This window comes from Pezoporus wallicus, unplaced genomic scaffold (genome assembly GCF_028554395.1).
Source record: "Pezoporus wallicus isolate ANWC-B61680 ecotype Strahan unplaced genomic scaffold, APGP_CSIRO_Pwel_v1 contig_3058, whole genome shotgun sequence".
Taxonomy (NCBI): Eukaryota; Metazoa; Chordata; class Aves; order Psittaciformes; family Psittacidae; genus Pezoporus; species Pezoporus wallicus.
In genome coordinates this window covers 1,470,487-1,493,704 of record NW_026641153.1, presented here as the reverse complement: position 1 = coordinate 1,493,704, position 23,218 = coordinate 1,470,487, and the positions used below count along the sequence as shown (strand labels likewise).

General features: G+C 38.7%; 1 protein-coding gene across 1 annotated transcript in view; it reads right to left on the bottom strand.

Moving 5' to 3' along the window:
- Window positions 1-20,597: 20,597 nt before the first annotated feature.
- The window catches only part of LOC130606303 (guanine nucleotide-binding protein G(i) subunit alpha-1), a 34,215-nt gene continuing 31,594 nt past the window's right edge, over window positions 20,598-23,218 (bottom strand). The window contains exons 7-9 of the mRNA XM_057422533.1: window positions 22,529-22,682; window positions 21,415-21,629; window positions 20,598-21,312 (exon numbers count right to left, since the gene is read on the bottom strand). Of these exons, the coding sequence (XP_057278516.1) occupies window positions 21,439-21,629; window positions 22,529-22,682 (345 nt within the window). The 3' untranslated portion in view covers window positions 20,598-21,312; window positions 21,415-21,438. The remainder of the gene's footprint in view (window positions 21,313-21,414; window positions 21,630-22,528; window positions 22,683-23,218) is intronic.

Here is a 23,218-nt window from a genome sequence, read left to right as displayed (position 1 = left end):
CAGTGACACTATGGTTTTATTTATGACACTAATTTCTGTGGTTATGCTGGCAGGAATCATCGAACCACCCACTTTAGTAAGTATTGGACCATTTTGTTTCATAGCTATTTCTTGGATATGCATTTATGTACTTTTCACTAAAATGAAACCACTTCTGAAACAGAGAAGCAGCACAAGGTACTTCTAGGTCAAACTTCAGCAAAACCTGATCAAACTGGTGGGAACATTTAAGGCAAACACTGATAAATCTTTACCTTGGTATGGAGCAAATCAGGTTACAGCTCATCTGAAGGACTGAGAGATCTCAGCAGGAGACTCCCTAACTCACAGCTCCCCGGCAGAGCTCAAATCCCCTTCCTGGAAGCCTGACAAACCCCAGGCTTCAATCACCACAACATGCCTCTCCGACTTGCCATTTACTTTGGAACTTTTATTATTATTATTTTTATTATTTAGATTATCATAACACCAAGAAACACCATGAAGAACACTGCCTTGAAAACATACAACAAGATGCACCATAACCTTCAATAAATTCTATAGCCTCAGCACAAAGCAAGAATCAAGAGATTACACACATGCTGGTGTAAAAGAGCAGTGAAACAAAATTGGTCAGCATGACTAGGAAGGATCCCAGCACACCAGTGGGCTAACTGTTATAAATTAAGCCAATGGAATTGCGTTGATTTACTGAGAAAACATCCTGTCGAGTTTGTATTATACTTAACTGCTGCTTCATATTTAATTATAAGAATGTTAAAGCAACACAAAAGCCTACAGCAACAAAGTCGGCGCCTGCTGTGCACCAGCTGTCTGCAGTGACAGTGCATGATGGATAGCCCCAGCCTTTGGGGGGTCTATGGACTAAAGCAGTCCCTCAGCAACCAAAACCACTGGTTTCTTCATGCATTACAATCTTTGTTGCAAGAGTACTTTCCCACTGTGCCCATTTCCATCGCTGGAAAATAATTATTGTTGTCAGAGCTGATCCTGTTTTCATTTACTTCAGTGGGAGGGAAAAAAAAGAAATCCATGAGACAGAAATTACAGGGCTGGAATTTTAATCCTAATGCATCTTTTGGGAAGAATGAAGCACAAACTCCCCTGAGCTTCCAAGTGATGCCCATCGGATGGGTAGAGCTCAGTACCACAGCCCAGAGGTTTGCTCCAGGATGTTGCCATGGCTCAAACAGCAGCATGCACCAGTGCCAGGACCATGCACAGCCAAGCTCCGTGGGGCCCAGGCAGCACTGCAACATGCACATCGTGTCCTTGCAACACAGATAATGAGGAAGCAGACACAAACAGCAGGCAGAAATCCATCCTTTTGAGGGAAAGCAAAGTGTGATGACAACCTGATGTACAAGCAAGAGCCCATGGTTGGTTGGGGAGGGAAGGTGGATGCTTTCTTCAAGGAATGAGATTCACCCCTGGATTTGTGTTGTGGAAGCATAGAAAAAGAATCTAGAATGCTATTTTTGTCTCCTAAACAAATTCAGTGAGTCTATTTCAGGAAATTACTGTCATTAAACACATCAGAAAGCAGCTGTAAGTAGGGGAAAAAAAAACGATAGTCATACAGAGACTCACACTGCCAGGACTGCAGCAAGAATAATTAATATTTTAGAGAAGGTTGGAAGAAACTTATAATAATGTTAAATTATGAAACAACCAAGTCAAAAGAGATTTTTATTTCTGTTTTCCACTGCTGAAGATGAATTCCTGGTAAGTCCCAAAGGGTGTTCCCTCCCCTCTTCAGTCCCCACCTCCTCCCAGAAAGGAAAAGGGAAAAAAGGCTTCAAGTTTTCTGTGCAGAAAGAATCTGAGATCAAAGGAGCTAATAGAAGGGTCCAACATAGAATATCGCTCATAACTTATCCATTTTATTTCCAGCCCCCTTTTCAGGTGTTTATTGCTTTTCCCATCTGTTTCAGGAGATGCTTTCTATGATTTTTGACAATCAGATGTACTAAAATCATGCTAAAAATATTCCAGTTGCAAAATATGATGCTCCATAGAATACCAGAAAGCCAGAAATAATTCATAGGGAAGCTTTCAAAATGCTTCAAGAACGATATAAAATTGCATTCCTAATTATAAAAACCCTATGAGAGAGAGGGCTCCCTAAAGACATTTAAAGCTAACTGAAACTTTTTGTACATTAACATTTAGAAATTTGGAGGAAAAGGAGGAAAACGTCAAAGACATTTTAAAATATGCTTTGCCAATACACAGAGGTCCCTGAGTGGATGTTCACAGATCCAGCTCATATCTTTTATTTATAAATTGTCAGATGAAAGTGAGAAATTTCAGGTAGGTTTCTAAGGAACTTGTAGCACCTGCTACAGGAGCAAACACTTTAATAACAGGGTGCTAATGTGTCACCACTTGCTTGCAGAGCCAGGTAAGATGACTGTGGTATTCCAATGCCATTTGAAAGTAAAGCATATTAATTGAAAACACCCTGACAGTTGACTTTACATTTACTCTTGACTGGGAGCACACAGATAGTTAATCGCACAGCTTAGCTGACAGCGGTAACGTGTTAGTTAAGCTGCTCCACTGACTACATGTGGATGTGTGAAAGGGCAGCTTCTATTCTGACTCATTGTTATTTTGCACCCAGTAGTTCTGTTTCTGACTAATTCAGTAAATCATAATCTCTCTATATGCTTTAACGTGTTAATTCCTCTGTGCTTTTAGAGTGGGCTGCATTTTTCACCTGAGACAAAGACTGGAATGCAGAAGTAGATTTTCAGCTATCAGCAGTCATGCATATTTTGCAGCATCATTTGACAAAGCCATGCAGAGGTCTAGTGTTCCTCCTCCTGAAGCAGGGCAGTAAGGTGACACTACAAATGATCTTGTAAAACACACTTCAGTGTGTAATGTTTAAACTGCTCCAGAGACAGCTCTGGTAGATACAGCAAATCCAAGAAAATCATATGTCAAGAAAGATTTCTAACAGGCAAGAAACTAAAAGCCATTAAGCCCTCTATGGATTGCATCATTTTCAGCCATTTATTCATGTCTTAGTGACAATACCCTCTCCACTGCCTTTTCTTCACTACGTGTTACTTTAAGTGACAACACATGGACTCAACATGATAACTGCAGGACTCAACGTGATAACAGATTTTTTAGCTAAATTCTCAGTTTACAGGACCCAATAGATGTACAATTATTTAATGTAATCAAACCAAATTATCTGGCTGAGCAACTTGGCTCTCCATGCTTTTGAAAGACCCAGAATGATGAGCATAAAGTTTAAATTTGTAACTTCAATCCCTTGATACAATATACACCATCAATTCTGCACAGTTGTATATACCTCCCAAGGAAGCAAGCTGTCAGCATCGTGACCCCATTTAAATAGTGTTTCTGAGATCAGATTGGTTTAAGCCAAATTAAAATATAATGACTCCCTGCACTTCACTACCTGCTACTTGTGCTTTAGCACTGTGGTATAACTTCATTTAAGCCTTCCTAAACTCCAAATTTCCCCCTCCAAACTTTCTATGTGCAGCCTGTAACAGGTATTACAATGCCAAGCAGGTGTGCAACACCAGGAAACTTCTCAGTACTTGCTTCTGGTAACTACTACCGTCCATGCTGTTATTCAGCTAAAGTAGCCATGCTAAGCTTCTGTAATTCATAACAAATCATAACAATAACAGGATTATCTGTGGATAACCATCTGTGAGAACTGCTGACAGAGTGGCAGGAGAAAATTAAATATTAAATCCAGCTTGGAGGAGCCCAAAGGAAGGGGAAGTGCAGACCCATGGCCCTGGGGTGCTTTCAAAGCAGCCTACTATGCTCCAGGCAACATCCTCCCTCAGCTTTCTAAACCTCTGATTTGGCCAGGTAGGGCTAACCAGTAGGGCTAAGGGCAGCCTGTTGTCCACTAACAGCAGGCATGTTTGTTGGAGACTCAACATAGTAAAAAGCCTAAAAAGTCAGAGAAGGCTGGATTCCACTCCATGGTCCACCAGACTCTCCTTTCCACAACACAAAGGATGAGGGCAAAAACTGTTTCCATCTCCCACATTACAGAGATAGCTTAGTTTATCACAAGAGCCCGTGTTGTCCCAAGGACATGAGTAGGAACAGCATGGTTAGATTTGCAGAACAACCTTTGTTGCTTGTAACTCGCTTATCTTCAGTGCCATTTCTCTAACCTCCAGTAAAGCAAGCAGCTCCATATTCCACACTGTTACTTCTAAGAAGTTTTAAAACAGATGTTCTACAGATTCATGGAGTACTCAGAGCAGAAAGCAAGTCTGCCATGAAGAAAAAAGAGGTCAGTTTCCTTTGTTGCATTCATTGGTGCAGTTGTGCTATTTTGCTTCTGCCACACATTTGTTGTTGTGAAATAGAACATTGACTGGAGAAAGTAGAAGGGGGGCAGTCACAAAAGCCTGAAACATCAAAACTGGTAAGTATGCCCATTTTAGGGAAATGTCTGATCTAGAATGCACCAAATAGCATTTGATTTTTGTGTTCCCCCCCCAACCCACAGATATAAGCAGCTGCAAATCTAGATTTGAAAAAACAAATGATCAGTTGCACAAAGAAAAGATGTTATCTCTAGAAGTTGGCTTATGTCTCTTATTGCTGATTGCCAGGCATGGTAAATATTTGCCTAGAGTATTTACTTTTACTTTGTTAAAGTAAAGGTCCAGATTCATAAACATACCCTACCTGCTTTATACTATCCCAAAGATGAAAAGCAGCCATAAACTCTGCTGAAAAAACCTGATTACACTCACTTTGTATGGACAGAATGAAATAAGCCAGCAAGAATATACCATCAGTGTGGACACAAAATCTGTCTCCACTGCTAATAGACAATTTACCTTCCTAAAATGTTATGCTTTAAATGGAAAATGTGTCTCTTTCTTTGCTACTGGCACAGTTTTCACCTTTCCTATAACATTGAGATATGTCTTTAAAATTGCATGTTCTGATATTAGTTCATGTTTTTCAAAGGTCACTTGTATTTCCAAATCTGTTGATGATAAAGCTTAGACACCAGGGAAATGATTCTTGTAATGGCTTTGTCTGTTCAGTGTCTATTTCTATTTCCTGAAAGAAATCAAATCATGAGAAATATTAAAGTCCCTGGTCACATATGTGAAAGTTTCATAAGTGACTTCTGTATTTATTTTCCTAAAAGGGATTCATGACCTCTGAATTACTCTGCTTATAAAGTGTTACATCCAAAGCATACAAAAGTCAATTCAAGTCTTCTGAATAACATTTAGTAGGCTTAACACCAAGCTTTAAAGTTGAAGAACAAATGTATCCCTGTATGCCTGGGTTTTTAGATTGAAAGCCATTGAACTTGGCCATTAAGAATAATTCAATGATATGAACATTATTTGTTGTACTTTTAATTCCAGATACATGTCAAAGTCTTGGGAGGCCATTTCCTCATTTTATCCTCACCCCCCTTACCGTTACACACTGCAGCCTAAAGAGGCTGTCAAGTACATACGCAGCAAACCCAGTTAATGCACACAAAACCTGTATGTTATTCAGCTCTTTTCTTTATAGCTTGCAGCACCTTGCTTGAGCTGTGAATGGAACTGTCTGTGCATGAACTCAGCCAGATCGAAACACATCAGCAGATACAAGAGCCGTCTACTGGTTGTCTTTCCCCCTCTGCTAGACTATCTCTATTTTCTCAGGAAATAAAAGATGAAAAGTTCTCAAAACTCTGTGATTTCATATACTCATCTTCAAAACCATGTAACACCTCACAGATCTCAGTCGTAATTAGCAACACAATTTTGAGGTTGTTTAGCAAGAATCCCTCTCTACTGAAAGTCCTGCAACATATTACAAGGGTTTGGAGGTTTTTATTACTCCTGAGATGAAAAAAAAAAAAAAAAAAAAAAAAGAGATTTATTCCTCTCCCAATGGATTAAATGGTTTCACATTGCTTTCAACACAGTGTTGTCTTTAGCTTGAGTCAGAGCACTCCACAAGAAAGCTTCCATCTGCTAAAACCATTATCATTGTTTTCTACAAAACAGGAGAGTACTCAGATGAACAGACCCTGCACTTCCTTTATTGGGACAATAGAGTAATTGTTTTTGTTGTTTGTTTTAGCCATTTTTAAGCAACAAATAAGAATTCTGGCAGCCCGAATTAAGTGCTGTCATTCACATTATCAAGTGATTTCATTAACTGGAGAAAAGAAAGGAATAAGGATCTGCAAGAACACAATTTTATTAACTGTAGTGGCATAAGTAACAAAATATTAAATACATGAGTATTATCACTGGCTTTTTCACTTTAGGAAAAAGCATATATGAATATATATGTTTTTTTCCCCAAGACAACAATAGGTGCCCCAGAAGCAAGCTCAAATAACCCTGTGTTCCTACTCTGAACTGCACATTGGCTCAGCTAGACAGCTAACCAGAGATCATTTCATTCAAGCATAGGGTTCTGGAACAAAGACAATTACTACTTTTGTTCTCAAGAACTAACCCTTCTTTTAGAAAGGTGACATCATTACCAAGCATTAGTCAACTGAAAGAAGACTAAGCTGATTCCCTGCTACTTTGCTTACTCCCCTTAAAGATGCATTTTACAGCCTGTGCTCACAGGAAGACAATGCTTATTTTTAGCAACATCCTTGAACGTTTCTACCAGTGAGCAGATCTATAAGCAAACAGTACAATTGCTAAATCTCATTGATCCAAGCGGGTTTTGTTACTGAAGAACAAAGTTAAACAGACTACAGTGGTGGGTTTATATAATGAAATCAAGCACCAAAGACTGGAAAGAACACCACAATCATCTTATGTTTGCTTTTTATTAACATTTTAATTACAAGAAAAATAAGTAAGAGAACAAGTGAAGGTCACAGCTTATGTTTCCAAGCAGAATAATTCACATCTACAGTTCTGAAAACATTACAAAATTCAGACCATGCAATCGAGTCCTGTGATAGAGATACAAACCTGCTCCAGATGATTTGACTTCAGAAGCCTTCAGCAGCAGACCTCCTTTTACCTTCTCTTCCCATGCCAACAGCACCTGTTCTGTCATATTATACACTATAAAATTCCTGACAGGAATCCTGTGCTACTTCACAGGATTTTAATTCACCCCAGACAGTTCTAAAGCAATATTTCTTGAATCAAGACAAGGACAGAAATTGCAGATCCTCAGGTTTGCCGTTTTGGCATTGCAGAGTACCAGAATCTACATCTCCATGGTAGCTTTCATTATTCCATATTCTATGACTGCATGGACTTAACACCCTTGAGGGCACTAAGGCCACAGAAGGCCTTAAATATGTCTTCATCACCCATCCTTCTGCTTCAGTCATAAACAGTGTACCCCCAGATCATTTATGGAAAGGTAAAATGCAGATGAAGCACTGCTGCAGTACTTTGCTTTGGCTGTGCTTGCTTGGGACATGAGGAAGTGCCAAAAGTAGGTGCACCCTGGGGACACATGGGATGGTTTGAAAGCAAGTAGCTGTTAGCACCTAGGAGATAGACATCACAAAATATATATCATCTGGTACAGAAGAAGTACCAATTACTATCCCATTCCAATCTTCCTGCCCTCCACACTCCACCTTCTCCCACAGAAGACTACTCCAAGCTCCTAAGGCTTCATATCTTTTTTCAGGACAGCCTGTCCATAGTACAGATCTCAAATGTTGAGCTCCTTAGTAGAGGGAACATCAGATTTTCCTGCAGTGCCCACCCCAGGTATTTTACCACCAGAAAGAGCAGCAAATCACATAGCCTCAGTCCCAGATCTGGCTGAGAAGCAGCAAGACTAAGGGCAATGCCTAGCAGAAGATGTCTCCCCAAAGGATGATGTAGCTATTGCGGTTAATGATGGAGCACTACTTGCAACAGCACAAAGGAATCAATCCAATCCTTCCAGAGCAGGCAATAAACTAAAACCAGGGATGGACCATTAGCATCAAATCCTTCCTCCAGCAGACTCAGACCATCTCAACTACTGTTTCCCACAGTTGCAGGAAAGCTCATTCCAGGTTCTCATCTCTGAGTCACTACCAAAACAGAGAGATCATCCAGAGTGAACACAGAGCACTGCCATCCACACCCTCTCCACACTGAAGGATGTTTAGAAGTACTTAGTAAGTCAACTCAGTAAAAGCTCTTCTCCAAGAAATCTTTTTTTGGTATGATCATCAAACTGAAGATTCTTACTAAAAACTCTGGTGTTGAGGTTCCACTAAGATAGGTGCAGATATGGGCAACAGTGTGTGTCTTCAGACTAAAGCATTTCCTCACCACAAACACATCTGAGAATTTAGCCACACCAGGCTGGCACATGAGATTCAGTGTGGGTCATCCAGCAGCAGGCTGAATAACAAAATATTGCATATAAAAGAAGGAACAACAGAAAACCAGGTTGTCTCATTGGCTGCATTTGAAAGATGGTCATGGGGTAGCAAGAAGAGAGCAGCTCCTTGGCTGTGTTTTCTAATCTATGTCTCCCACCCCAGAAGACCCCATGGCAGGACACTTGTCTGGCCTCAGCAGAGCAGCAGGGGCCCTGGCAGAGGCTGACTAGGCTGCCATCAAAGCTGCTGGCAATCTCTTCACAGTGTCCTCCCCACACACACAGGCTGGCTGGATCCTTACCAAAACTGTAAAAATAAACCTTAAAAGATTATTTGCTTCAATGTTTTGTTGGGAATCTTTTTTGCTCCTACTCCTCTCCCAAACAGTGAGCTTATTGCCAAGAAGGCAGCCCACATAGAAGGGTTGATACAGGCTGCTAGACAGGAGAGATATTATGGAAGAACACTTTATCTCCACAGATAAAAGGCTGGCAGCAGTAAGGAGGAAAGCCCAGAAGCCTGTAAAGATTTGGTGGAGGCTAAAGAGGAGCCTTCATGCACAGAGTTTTTCACAAAGATTTTCCTGGTACTGTAGAACAGGGATGACCTTTACGAGGATTAAATGGTCTGAATATAAAGCAACATACTGCTTATGCCTTGTACTATACAAGGGTCCTTCTAAGTGCCATTGTATGGTATAGGGTATTTTGTGCATATAGCATGCTTCTGCTGTGGAGAAAAGAGCACTGCTTTAGGCAGGGAAACAGAAACAATACAGGTGAGCGCAATGCCTAGTTGTGCTAGAAGGGAAGTAGGCAGGTTTGGAGAAAGGCAGCCTGGAACAGGGCTGAGCCTGTTAACCCCTGTCCTGTGAACAATTCACTGCAGCTCACAGCTCTCTGTTCCCTGCACTAAGCACTTTGCCCTGTTGGCAGAACGGCTGTCCCAGTGGCATCCTCCTCCTTAGTGAGAGGACAGAAAACATTCCGTGTGTCAACACTGAGGAGTTAGGACCCTCTCAGGGCAAGTGCATGAGCCTCTTGGTCTCCTGGTACAGCTGAATGGTGACAAAGAGTGCGGACTAATATACTGGTACCGTGGAGGATGAGGTTTTCTTGGAGGATAAGAAATGCATCCTCAGTGGAAGAGGGCTGAGGTATAAAAGACAATTTGCTGCAGAGACTCACAGAAACCACTTGTCTTCCATGATGGTTCACAGGGCCTGTAAAATGACAGTAAATGAGAGTTATTAGTTAACACAGCCATAAGCTGCACACAGGGATGTGTGCTCCTTTTCAGCTGAGAGATCCCTGATAACACCACCAGTATGATTAACCTTGGGTACACAACCATTATGGGCCAAACTACACGGAAAGTGATACACAGTGGCTGAGCATCCATGCATAGACTCTTACATAGAGTGAATAGTATAAGGTGTGTCCACATTAGATTTAACTTTCATCAGGAATGGGCTTCCAAAGCAAATTTCCTAGTCATCCTTACTGGCTCCCACTGTGGCCAAGTTCTGCAATATCTGAACCGAGAGTGCACTTACCAAGTTCCAGCTGCTAAGGGCACTTGGCCTTGCAGCAGTAAGCACTGCATCCTTAGTGATAGGCATTGTACTTGAACAGATCTGCCCCACTTGGCCTCCACTGCTTGCTGACAGGTATAGACAAGGTGAGCATGAGACAAGCGATCCATAAGCATAGGCAACACTAGACACACATTGAAGAAGCAGCAAGTTTGTGCTGCAGGTGAACCATAGCACAGCCCAGGCAATCCACTGTAGAGCACAGCAAGACAGAACAGTATGGTCACAAGACAGACTGCAACACTTGGAAGAAAGACTTACATGTACCCCTGATAATGCCTATTAAAGTTAGCAAAAACACGACTTTCTTCAGCTTCTTTCTATACTCAAGGTGTATTTTCAGCGTTCTGTTTTTCTCTAATGGATATAAAAAGCACACCAGGCTGGAACAGGCCTGGCAATTTCAGTTTCAGCTACAAACTGGTTTTAGTATCAGTTTTTATGAATCCTTGAAAAGAGGCTCAGTTTTACTTTAACAGGACTGCTGACAGATCATATTGTAAACAGTGATAGTACATAACATTTACAACCTTACAACTGGATTTAGCAGCTGGCAAAATGTGAAGAGAAGCTATGGAATATGTTTCCGAGAAGTTAATCCCACTCTGAAGTCAGCTCTTTTTTATGGCAGAGAAAACACGATAAAACAGACTAAGATAAGGTTCAGCTAAACATGCTTTCTGAAAGGACATAAATATACATTTTCCAAGAAAAAGGTTGTACACCTAATTTTTAAAGTAGTGGTTTACTGTGTCTCTGTGGAAAACTGTGGAAAAGACTACTTTTTAACCTATGGCTTTAAAGAGAAGCTCAGTGCTTTTCCAGGCCAGATGGATAATTACATAGTAAATAAATTGTCTGTTTTACATCACTGCAGCCCAGAGAACCAGATCTCAGAAATGGCTGAGGGATAATGGCGCAGTTTGAGAGACATCCTGAAGAGTAAAGCTGAATATGATTATCTCATATTCACTTGCTCTGCACAGACTTCACATTCAACTTAAGAGCAAGAAATTTAGTGTAATGAATTAGGTATGCCAGGAAATGGGTTTTGAGAGATTCTACTGAAGTCACTTTTGGCCTTTGTTTTCAGTAAGAGTAATACCCCATGTAATTTCCATCAGTGAAAAAGAACTTCCAGTTTATTCTTACAGAAAATATCTTAAACACAAGACAGCACATTACAATGTGCAGAGTGTTTTACAGGTACAAGAACCATCCTAGCCTGTACTGTACATCATATTGTTTATATACTCACATATAAGTAAAAAGCAACTGAATTCAGAATAAAAGTATATTTAAAGTGGGAGCATTTAGACTCATTAAAACACAGTAGTAATACAGTAAGTCTTGCTGCTAAGTATTGTATGATGCTACTGTTTCTGAAAACATTTGGGTCCAATTCATTGATCAAACAGAGGCCATCTTAAATGCCCACTGGACACCACTAAACCACTGTGCATCAGACCACTGATGTGAAAGTGAAAGTACTGCCATGTTAGGAGGTGATCGTTCACCTCACTTGCTAGCCTGCATGGGGCTTTGTGGCCATCTCAGGTAAGCCTGCATTGCTAGCTGATCATCCTCTAACCTTAGCGGGAGCAGAATTCAGTTGTATGAGACAGACAATGCTGAACACAAAACTCCCATCTGTGTTGGCAGCAATGAGCAGCACTGCCTGGTACATTTTACTGTTGCACTCTAGAACCAGTGGGTTTTGTTAGTGTCTTGAGAGAAACTCCCTACCTCTGATGGTGTTTTCTCATGGATGAAGTGTGGCAACGTGTTCTGATGGTTGCAGATTTTTTTCTAAAGAGGATTCGTATCCCTCTCAAGACCAGGCTAATCTCTCAATCTTATTTACTGCAGTACAATCCTATCCAACTGGTAAATCATGATGTCATCTGCACATGCTGCAGACTCCTTCAGCTGCAATTCACTTTGTGGAACAACTTCTTATGTATCTTATCTCAGTTAACTGTGGGGAACTGAACCCTACTCATGTCTTATTTCCATGAAATGTTATTCCAGCTAGTTCACTTCAAATAGTCATCTATGGAAACAAATCCAAAAGGATTTTGCATTCTTGGTTACAGTGGGCAATTTGTCTAAGAAATGAGGCAACTTTCAGTTCAGAAGGAGTTTGCTCACTGTAAATGGGAAATATTTAGGAAGTCTGGTTTAGAGTCCTCCAAATCCTCTTGTACCATCACTGCTTCATCTCTAATTCAGCACGGTTTCATACTTGGCACTCCACTGCCTTGGATCAGACAGACCAGCTGTGACTACCACCATTAAAACAGCAGCATCGGGAGCCCTCTTTTTTTCATAAGCAGGGTAACAGTGACTGAGACCTGCACTTTAAGAAGTACCAACCCCAATAAAGACACATGATATAGTTGATAGTTGTAAACAAAGCACTTAAAGCTACAACACAGCAAGTGCTCAGAAACACATGTCAAAACTTCCTTTGATCATACACAAAGCGCAGAGTTCAGAGGCCATATGGAAAACAGCCAGAGGCTGCATGTATGTCCATATGGAGACCGTTACAGAAGAGAGATCCACCCATAAAGATTAGGTATTGCTTTAAATGGGCTTATTCTTTATCTTTCCATGTTGTGCAGATCTGAGTCTCTTTCCATCTGCTTCCTCTCCAGAACATTAAAAATAGCATTCACAACAGAGACGTTAAAAGTCTTATTTTTGAGCTCTAACAAATCCTGCAGCCACCGGCAACCCCAGCTGCTTCCTCTTCCCCAGGATCACTGCCTTTCCTGCTACCTCCCTCTGCTAATAAAATTCCTCTTAAATCAACACATTACTTGGAAAGTGCATTTATTGCAGCCATAGATAAATAACTAGAGGGAAAAAAAACCCTGTAAGTAAGTAGAAAGGCACAGGGGCTCACAGCTTCATTAAAAACTACTCAACTTTTACCAAAGTCTGTTTCATGAGCTAATGGCCCAAGTTAGCCTACATGCAGATTTCAGGCAGCATACACTAAAAAATAATTTGAAAAACACACTCAAACCTTCACGTGGAGTCTCAGAACAGAAAAAGAAAACATGCACAACATTTCTAAACTGTCAGAGACATTTAATCATTGTGGTCCACAATGATCATTGTACCAGCAAGACTGTAGTACCTGTGTTGTTTCATTCTCAGTATCTTCAGCACAGCTGTAGTGCTACAGAAAACAGAAAAAGAAAGCAACAATAGAGAATAATAATTAAAACCCCAAACCCTCTAAATTCAATCAATGTAATATTTAAGCTCACAACAGGGCAATGAAAACAGAACTGTAGAAGGATGGTTGAGGCATTTTCCATATACTGCAAAAGACAGCTCTTGAAGAGGCAGTTATGATGGGACATTTTGCAACGAAGAGAGTATGAAATTTTTTCAAAGCATTCCAAACTCCCACAAAACTAACCACCTGCCTCTTGAGCTGAAGAGCCTCCAACGAGTAGCAGCCAGCTGAGATCTAAAGCCAAGATCATTGAGCAAAACTATTCACATACCCCACAAAAGTATTAAGTTCTGTCATTTGGCTCTTACTCCTCCATTATCTACAGTCTTAGACATTAGAAGCCAATTCATCTTTCTGACTCAAAATACATTTTGATTACACTGCTTCATGATTATCATGCTCCATGGCATGCCCTCTGTGTTGTTTGACAGCAATAAAAACAACAGATTTTAAAGATATAGGAAGGTAAGTGATGGTAGCTTCTCACCATACTTCTTTTGCGATCTCTAACAGAATCAAGCGCAGAGGCAGAATGCAGCACCATTGGGCGCCTACTTCGAATACAAGTGAAGTGCTGTGCTGATACAACGGCTAACAAAGTACCTTATTTTGGTATAATGGAATGCTATAAACTTCAATTTGCTGTGTTTAAAGCATAGAAGCTTGTATAGATACTTTAACTCCACTATTTTGCCTTCCAGAATACATCTTATAAGAAAGATATGCATTAAAAGTGCAGCTTGTACCTCTTGGGCCATTGCCTACCTAGGAACATGAAAGTCCTCTGAGGAGAATTAAGGCAAAGACAACAACTGACTTCTTAAGAATCTCTTTCTGAATCAAAAACTAACGGCTCTAGAGCAGAATTCTGGTTGGCAATGAGGCTTAGAAATGCTTTAGTAGCAGTCTTTGGTCAAAATCAGATCAGAAAAGGGACCAACACCTCACAAGAAAGCTGCATGCATTCACTCAGAAATGTAAAGTGTTCTGCTGTCCAGTTAAACCCCGACAGTCCTGTTTCATTGAAGGCATTTCCTCAGTATGCTACCCGAATTCTTCCAGAATGAATACAATATTATATGCCTGTCTTTCCATTGTCTAATAACATCACGACTTAATGGAAGTCATCAATTACTTATTCTAGTTTGACCACAGGCAGCATGCAGACAGAAAGAGGGCTTGGTATTTCAGCCTATGATAATACATTTTTCTGCCTTTCAATCTGCATTTTTATTTTAAAACTGTATTGTTTACTAATCTGCAAATCTCCCAAGTAACAGTTAAGCTTTGAGAATGGAAAATTTTGAAGCTTGTTGAGATTATTCAAACTGATATTTTTTAGTAAAACACTCATTTTGTATTCCTTCCCCATTCATCCTACCAAAAGGAAAACAATACAAAAAAAAGCTTTCCACTTTTAAACCCTTTTCACTTATAAATAGCTTTGCAAATCAAGATTCACAAGGAGAAATGGAAACTGATGGTGAAAAGAACTGCAAGAATGAATGGACAGACTAAGAAATCCCACGCATTGTACCTAAAAGTCTCACCAGGCCGCATCCATCCAGCTCAAACAGCTAAAAGCTGGCTAGATCAGGCTTAAGTGAGCTGCAAGCTTTTCCTGTTTGCTGGCAGCTCAGAAAATAATTGACAAGTTAATTTCAAATTGAATTGGACATTGTAACTGTTGTAAATAAGATGGTATCTGGAAGAGATCTGAAAAGATGAATTTGTTACCATTCAAAGGTAAAGAGGAGGGACACAGCTATAGTCTCACAGAACACAATAGGGGTACTCCCTCAGGATACAGGCAAATGAGTTCAGCACCTGCTTTGGTTCAGAGCAAGGACCTAAGTGAAGGTTTAACTGAGATTATAGCATGGTTTGGGTTGGAAGGAATCTTAAAGATCATCTAGTTCCCCCTGCCCATGTGCAGGGACACCTTCTGCTAGACCAGGTAGCTTCAAGCCCCCTCCAACCTGGCCTTGAACACTGCTAGGGATGGGGCAGCCACGACTTCTCTAGGCAACATGTGCCAGTGTCTCACCATCTTCACAGTGAAGATTTTTTTCCTAATAGCTAATTGAAATCTCCATCAGTTTAAAGCCATTCCCCCTTGTCTGTCACTACATGTCCTTGTCAAAAAGTCGCTCTCCAGATTTCTTGTAGATCTTCTACTGAACTTCATACAAAATACAAACATGCAAAAGAATGAATTATTAGGATTGGAAACTGTGATAGAAAGATTCTAGCCCTTGCAGAAATGAGCATTATGTAAAATGAAGTCAGCGTAACAAGCCGAGGTAGAAATAACCATTTCAGAGTGTTTACTAACTGATTCGTCAGGGCACTTCCCTCAGATTTGCGCAGGCCACATCTATTTAAAAAAGCAGATGAAGTTTGAACCTTTATGTCCCAGGTGCCAGCTAAATAGCCTTTCAACTGGACTATGGAAAACATGGGTGGTCACCAACCCCTCAGTTCTGTCCATAGTATGACAATGAGAAGTGTTACCTCCAAAACCTGGCTTAGATCTGCTTCATAAACAAGTTCCTGAAATACTGGCATACCATGATTATGTGTGTGTTATCAAGAGAATACAAGCCTGGGCTACCTAACATGCAATTTTATTTCCTCATTGGCCCCGTGATCCTTACTTCTAAATGTACAAGTTTCATTGTGTTTTAAATGAACTGAACTACACTACACTTGTCAAAGGCTAAGAAAACATACCCATTACCACATGCCAGCTGATAGGTGATCACTTCACAAACTGTTTTAACTTAAAATGCTGAACATTAAAGTGAGGAAAATTACCCCATTTCTAAGAGAACTGCTCACTGCTTTCTGAAATCCTTTTGAAAGTGACGAAACAGCTAACTCCTTTTAAAGCTGTCAATGAAAGTCAGTTTATCTAAAGAGCCCTTCTACAGCAGTCACCACAGGCTGGCCTCAAAGGACCTTGACACTTGTACTCCGGTAGTTTAGGGCTCTGTATCATTGATACGATTTTAATATTTCTTTTCTCTCTGTCAAGGATGTCAACTGTTAATGTACCACATTAAAACACTAGAGCTATCAGGAAGTGCTATCAGTTCTTTGCTGCAATTCCACAGAATATAGAAATGCTTCATTCTGCCTCTCTTACAGCACTGCACACAGCCCCTGCAGTGCTGTCTCAGGAAGGCTCACAAAGAGCAGTCTGCTCTATTAATCTTCCTTTCACAGATCTACCAGGGAGAAAAAAAATTAAGTGAAATGAAATAGCTTGTCCATATTTCTGCTCTTTTAATATTTAAAGCACTATAAAACTTATTTAACAGCCTCAGGATTTAAATTTTAGATCATCTTTGAGACACTACAATACTAAAAATTCTAGTTTTGAAGAGAAAGCTCATTCAAGACAAGGAAACTATTACTCTGCAGCTGCATCAGCATTTTAGTCTTTCAGGCACAGCAACTAGAGGAATACAGATCTTCAAAGGCTGAGAATCTGGAAAGGACAAGAGGTTTCGAGGTTAAGTGAACAATATACCAACAACTTTCTCCCAGAAGCATCCAAATACATAATCTCTCCTTGTAAAACTGTATTAAGCCCTCAGAGCATTCAAACACAAAGTTAACAGACATCAGAAAAGCAGCCACCTCTCTCCCTCTCCATCTCTCTGGGGAGTCTCACTCTCTCTGGAAGCTGGAGGCATTTTGCATGTTTCTTTTTGCTGAATAGCTCACAACCCTTTGCCTTAAGCATTTGTAAGTTCAGGCTGCCTGGGCCTATAATACACTGACACCTAACAGCCTCACCTGGGAAAGAAAGGGGTAAAGGGCTAAGCAACTGCACGTACCTCACTGTATCTCCTCACAGTCAGAGCTCCAAAACACAGAAACATACAAGAATCTGCCAAAACACAACTCTATGTCATGTGACTCTCCTAAAGCTGCTTCTTCAAATGTTGGACACAGCTGTGAAGTTCAGAGTATTTTCTTTAAAGCCTTCCCAGAACATCAGTCTCGTATGCCTGAGTGACTACAAATGTCTTGAAAATGTTCTTTTTGCCTCAGTAGGTGATACAGTTTATGACTTCTTTCCATCCCTTACATAGAAGGACAAAGACCAAGAACTGTATAAGGAATTAATTTACAAGCAGAAAACCAAGGCAAACTAACAACTTGTAAGCCAAGCCAACATAACTTGGCTATGAAAGATACTGGCAGAATCTATAAGCAACTTCAGAATTTGATCACATGCACTCATCTCCATGTGCAGCACCTAATAAATTACCTTTTCTACAATAACATTTCCGGAAGTATGAAGGATTAAACCTGTATTTTTTGTTAACAATTAAAAATAGCAAAAAGATCATCAACAAAAACTAGATGTGATGAACTATCCTTGCTGACTTACAGGTATCTTAAAGTGTAATACACAGGAAAAAAAAACAACACATCCTGGACATGTGTTCAAGTAACACTGCTACAATAAGCCACTGACTGTAATTTGGATATGCTTTTTCTGTTTCTTGGTGTCCAGCTTTACAGTCTAAATTATGGAACTGATGACTTCTGATTTTTATTTAATAAATACACCAATAATTCTTATTAAGAAAATGTAAGTTTTAGCAATTGACACTAAGTGAAGGTTAATATTGTTCTCATTGAAAAATTGTCTAACTTTTATTACTAGAACAAAGACAAAGTATTTTAAGTTTCTAATTTACATAATCAAAACAGGAATAGCTGCATCATTGTTTTAAACTAAGAAAAAAAAGTCATGACCAACAGGACAAATGCATCTCCAAATACTGGACAAGCATTTTCAATCAAAACTATACAATTCTCAAGATGCCTTAGTTTCACAGGGTTTTTAGAAGAGATTGCATGGGGGGGTTATCACACTATTTATTGGAAGAGGAGTTAAGAATTTGTGACTATACCTCAGCATATTTTTGTCACACTAAGACATCTGGGTTCCTGAGGTAAATTATTACACCGTTGAGTTTTTGTGCAAACTGATAAATTATTAATTTGGTTTAGTTGAGATAACCACTACTTTAACAAGTGCCCAAATCCTCCTGCAAGTATTCTGATACCTATTTGAAATGCGTTTCCCTCTCAGCCATTTGTACTGTACGGTGCCAAAGTATTTTGTAGAAATGAGGACACTTATTTGCAAGAGGTATTTGAGATGTTCTCTGTGTCATACTGTAAGGACTTCTGATACGACTGAATCGCTTGAACTATAAGCTACGTAACTGAAAAGCTTTACCTGCTCAAGTTCCTGGTTTCCTAGATTTTTCTTCATGCTTGTCAATATAAACACATGAAGTTTTAAGTACACTTATTTATTATAAGCCTGCATATTCTTACATTACTATAATAACATTATATAGACACATCTGTATGCTCTTTATTTGCAAAACTAATTAAAGATCAGCATATTCCACAGGATTCAAAGCACCCATTCCTTGGATGCCTATACAACAATATAACCTGAGAGTGAGAAAGCTCAATGACAACACCACTTCCCAAACTTCTCTATCAGTGGACAGACAGAAAAGGAGGGAGAATAAAGAAGGGTAGCTGGTAACAGCTAATTCTGTGAAGCTGCCAACGCATTTGGTCTTACACTCTTGTTCCATTGCAATTAAAAACAAAGTCAAACAGCACATTCAGCTCAGTACATTCTTGCATATATACATCTTTCTTTTGTAACAGCTGCTCTGAAATTACTTTCAGAAGTGAGGCACTGCACTACAGAAACACAGTTCTACTACAGGCCTCTATTTCCACACTGCAGGCTCAACTCTTTCACTTCCTAAAATCCAGAAGGGAATGAGACCAAGAATGGTATAGCATTATACTATCCCATTTGGAGCTCAGCCCATTGACTGCACTTTAAAAAATAATCTAAATTATGCCTTAGTCCAAGCAAATTATTACCAAAATAGAACTGCTCAATAACCCCAATCTCTGCATCTATAAAGAAACGTATCTGCTGTCTGCTCAAGTCAAAAAACACAAGCTTATTTATTTGCCTGGACTAGCAAGCTAAAGTATTTCACAATTTTGTTCTGTGTTAAGAGGTAAATACTTCAGAAAACACCATGTATGAAATTTAAAATATTCTCCAGTTGAAGGTGTGAGGAACAATGCTCAAGGGAAAATATTTAGGAATTAATCAAAAATTTATGCTCATTTTCACTGTTTCCTGCATAGTTTTTGAATTTACTCTGGACTTATCTTCTCTTTTTTCCTACCTAGTTACCTCCACAGGATGGATGAAAAAAGATTTCCATCAGCATATTTAATGAAAAACATTTCTTTCAAGCAAGGCACAAAATTTAGATTTATTTGATTAATCCCAATTCTAGTTTTACATTTAGTACAAAAACCAACTTGAACGTAGGTGTAAATACAATTTCCACAAAGTAGTTCAATGAGATTTAAAATCAGTTATGTATCCAGAATCGTAAAGCACAACTAAAAGCAGCTCAGGATATACAGATTGTTTACCATAACTGGTGAAAGAGCTCATAATGCATGAATATATTTAACAAACTCCAGTAATAAGTTATCTCCTTTCTAATCTTTCATTTGAAACATATTTAGCAATTCTGTACCTAACAAAGAAAGCATTAAAGAATGAGAAGTGCAGATAAGTTTTACTCAAGCTGAGGCCTAAATGAAACACACAATCAAAAATTAAATAACAGAACAATGACTTAAATAGTTTGGCTGAACATTAAGAACATAAATGTTAAATATAGAAAAATAGCAAGAAGTTGAAAGACTTAATTTACTTCTCAAAGAGCCTATGGTGTACTGTAGCTGCCTGAAATATTTTAACAATTATAGAAAACCATATTTCCAAGTTTGGTACATTTGTACTGTCTAGATGACATACATTTAAGACAACCATCCATGAACTTATTTACAAACAGGAGCTTATTCATTTTAAAACTTGTATAAAAAAAATCAGTTTTGGCACTACCCATAAGGCAATGGATGATATGTACCTAAGATAGCAGAACACATAATGAAAGCAAAATCAGAAGAAAATCATACATTTTAGCTTATTAAAGAAACTGTGAGACTTTAATTATAATTAAAGAAATTAAACAGCACTTGCAAGTCAATAAAACACCCTATTCAAAATACTGATGATTCTTTCTATACGGAACAGGATATAGCTTTAATCTGTGATGCCACTGTGCCATGTCTTGTAGGAGAATCTGATATTTCTATGGTTATTAAATTATCAAACTAGTTTATTACCAGAAAATAGCAAAATGTTTAAGGAGAACATGATGTGACTTTTAAGCTAAGCATAAAAAAAGCATTACTCTGAAGTCCAGCCTTTGTTAACTATGTAAAAAAGTAATTTTGCCATTCATGTCACTGAGTAAAGACCACAGTTTCAAACTTTATTGATATGAATGGTTTTAACAACTTTCTTTTTGCATTTCCAACAGCTTCAATGACAGTGGAACCTTAAAATTCAATTTCAGTGTTGCCATATTTGTACTGCAAAGACTGAAAATGTCCAGATTTCATAAACTATGGATTTCATTTAAATTTAAAAAATAATCCTTGCATTTATCTTAAATTTATAAAAAGATTTTTTTCCCCCTGAAACTTAAGGCAAACATAAGTTTTATTGGTTATGTTTCTTTAAGTCTGAGCAGGTGTATGAGGCTGTTTAAATATCAAAAAAGCTAACGCCATATACAGTATTACCAACAAAAGTAAAGAATAAGGCAGCATGCACCCTTAAGATGAAAAGAAAATTTAATTTTACAAGATGTTTAAATAATCCAAAGGCAAAAAGGTCTGTCTCCCCTAAGAGTATCTTCATAAAACATGGAAAGTTTAGAGGACATCAAGTTACTAAAATATTCCATTCAATGTTTATACAAATACATTACTACAATTATAAGTATACATACAATCAACTGACATCTCAGTGTTAACTAATTACTTAAATTTACAAGACAAACATAAATAAAGCTGTTAAAACAGGCAAGTACAGTACTGATCTATCATTCAGCACAATGCATTTTTCATTTCTTTCGCCTTGAAAAGAATCAGATTAGAATTGTGCGAAGTCGTTCTCCAAACCTAGAAATAAAATGAAAGAGAATTAAGTATATCTATGCAGGTATTACAACAGCATGGGCATATTCCAAATGCTTAAGTCCTGCTTCCAGAAATGTAATTTACCATTTAGCAATCTTCTGTCTGCTCTCAGAAGAGGCCACAGTCTTTAAGGTTATTTTTAATAATGACATCGGTTACAGCATCGAAAACAAACTGCACATTTTTTGTGTCTGTGGCACATGTGAAGTGAGTGTAGATTTCCTTCGTGTCTTTTCTCTTGTTAAGATCTTCAAACTGACACTGAATGTAAGCAGCTGCTTCTTCGTAAGTGTTTGACCCTAGAAGGATAAAAATTGCTCAGTAAGCAAACTGAGAAAGAACAAGATGCACAGTGTATCTTTGAAGGAAATGGTTCTTTGGAAATAGTTAACCTAAACCTGAAAGGGAATAGTTCCACAGCCATTGCTTTAAGATACCACAAATAAATTATGAAGGAAACCTTTCGGAAACATTTTTAAGAATAAAAACTAAGGAGACAATTCCAGCTGCAGAAAGAGCCTTTCCATTTACTTCAGCAGAAGACAAACAAATCATTAATGACCCATCACTGCTCCCTAGATTAGGATATTTTGTTTCCTTCATTCAAGTTACTTGCTATTTGATTTTTATGTTTTTAAAAGCTTTGGGTTTTTTTGCAAAAATGCATATGCATTCCCCCTAATTTTTACCTCCAATCTGCTATTTTCAGTACCATGGAATAGTCTGAAGTTACAAGGAAATGATACATAAAAAACCTAAGACTTGTTGCATGAAATAATCCTCTTTTCTTTTGCTATGTATTTCCTGAACAAGCTACCTCCTTCTAACATACATGTACACTCCCTGTTGAAATACACTCTCATGTATCCTAAGGGATTCCTGCTAGCAAAAAAAAAATTACATCCAAGTACATAAATAGGAGGACATCAGAAAAAAGAATGGACTAAATAAATTAAGCTGAAGAGTTGCAGCAGTTTCATGTAAGTGCTTTCAGTGGACCAGCATTATTTCACTCAGTTGAAAATATGCCTCTGACTTAGCACCATTTTATTTGTGATCATAAAAACAACCTCCCCCTTCTTAATTAAAGTATTTTTGATACCTAAAGTTTAGAGTTATCAAGCTCCCCCTGATTTGTGCATCAAAACAGAGGCATTTTAGCCAAAATTACTTGACTCCTGCACCCCCCCTCTAATACCTGCATATTCAGGGTAGCAAATAGTGAGAGGACTCCTTTTGATTTTTTCTTCAAAAAGATCTTTCTTGTTCAGGAAGAGAATAATAGAAGTGTCTGTGAACCACTTATTGTTGCAGATACTGTCAAACAATTTCATGCTTTCGTGCATCCGATTCTGTAATTGGAAAAAACACCTCGCTGTATTTCAGACTTCAGTAGTAAGATCAGGATACACATTACTGAATAGATACAAATGAGCCAAGTAAGTTACAGAACTACGTTTCTAGCCTACAGAATCACATTTTACCACAGGGAAACACCAAGAAGCCAAGATCACTACAAAGAACACTTCCACAGGCAGGGTTTAGTCAATCTTCTTTCTTTCTTCTCTTTTCCAGGTTTAAGCTGTTCAATATCTTAGGAATTTTTGGTGTGTTTTGACATTTTCCAGTATAGATATTCTACAAGAGTTGCTGAGTTACCTGAATTGTCCTGCACCGATTAGATGTTCTGGATACTGAAAATTAAATTCTGCACCTAGCAGAGATTCCAGCATAAGAAAAAAAAAGAAAAAAAATGGTTCTACAGGACTAGAGAATCAAGTGAGCATGTTTTTTATCTCTTAGCATAATTTTTTAACTGCACAAAAACAGACCAACGTGTAAGTTCTTTGGCCAAGATCCAGTTATTAAGTAGCAAGGTCCTAGCTAT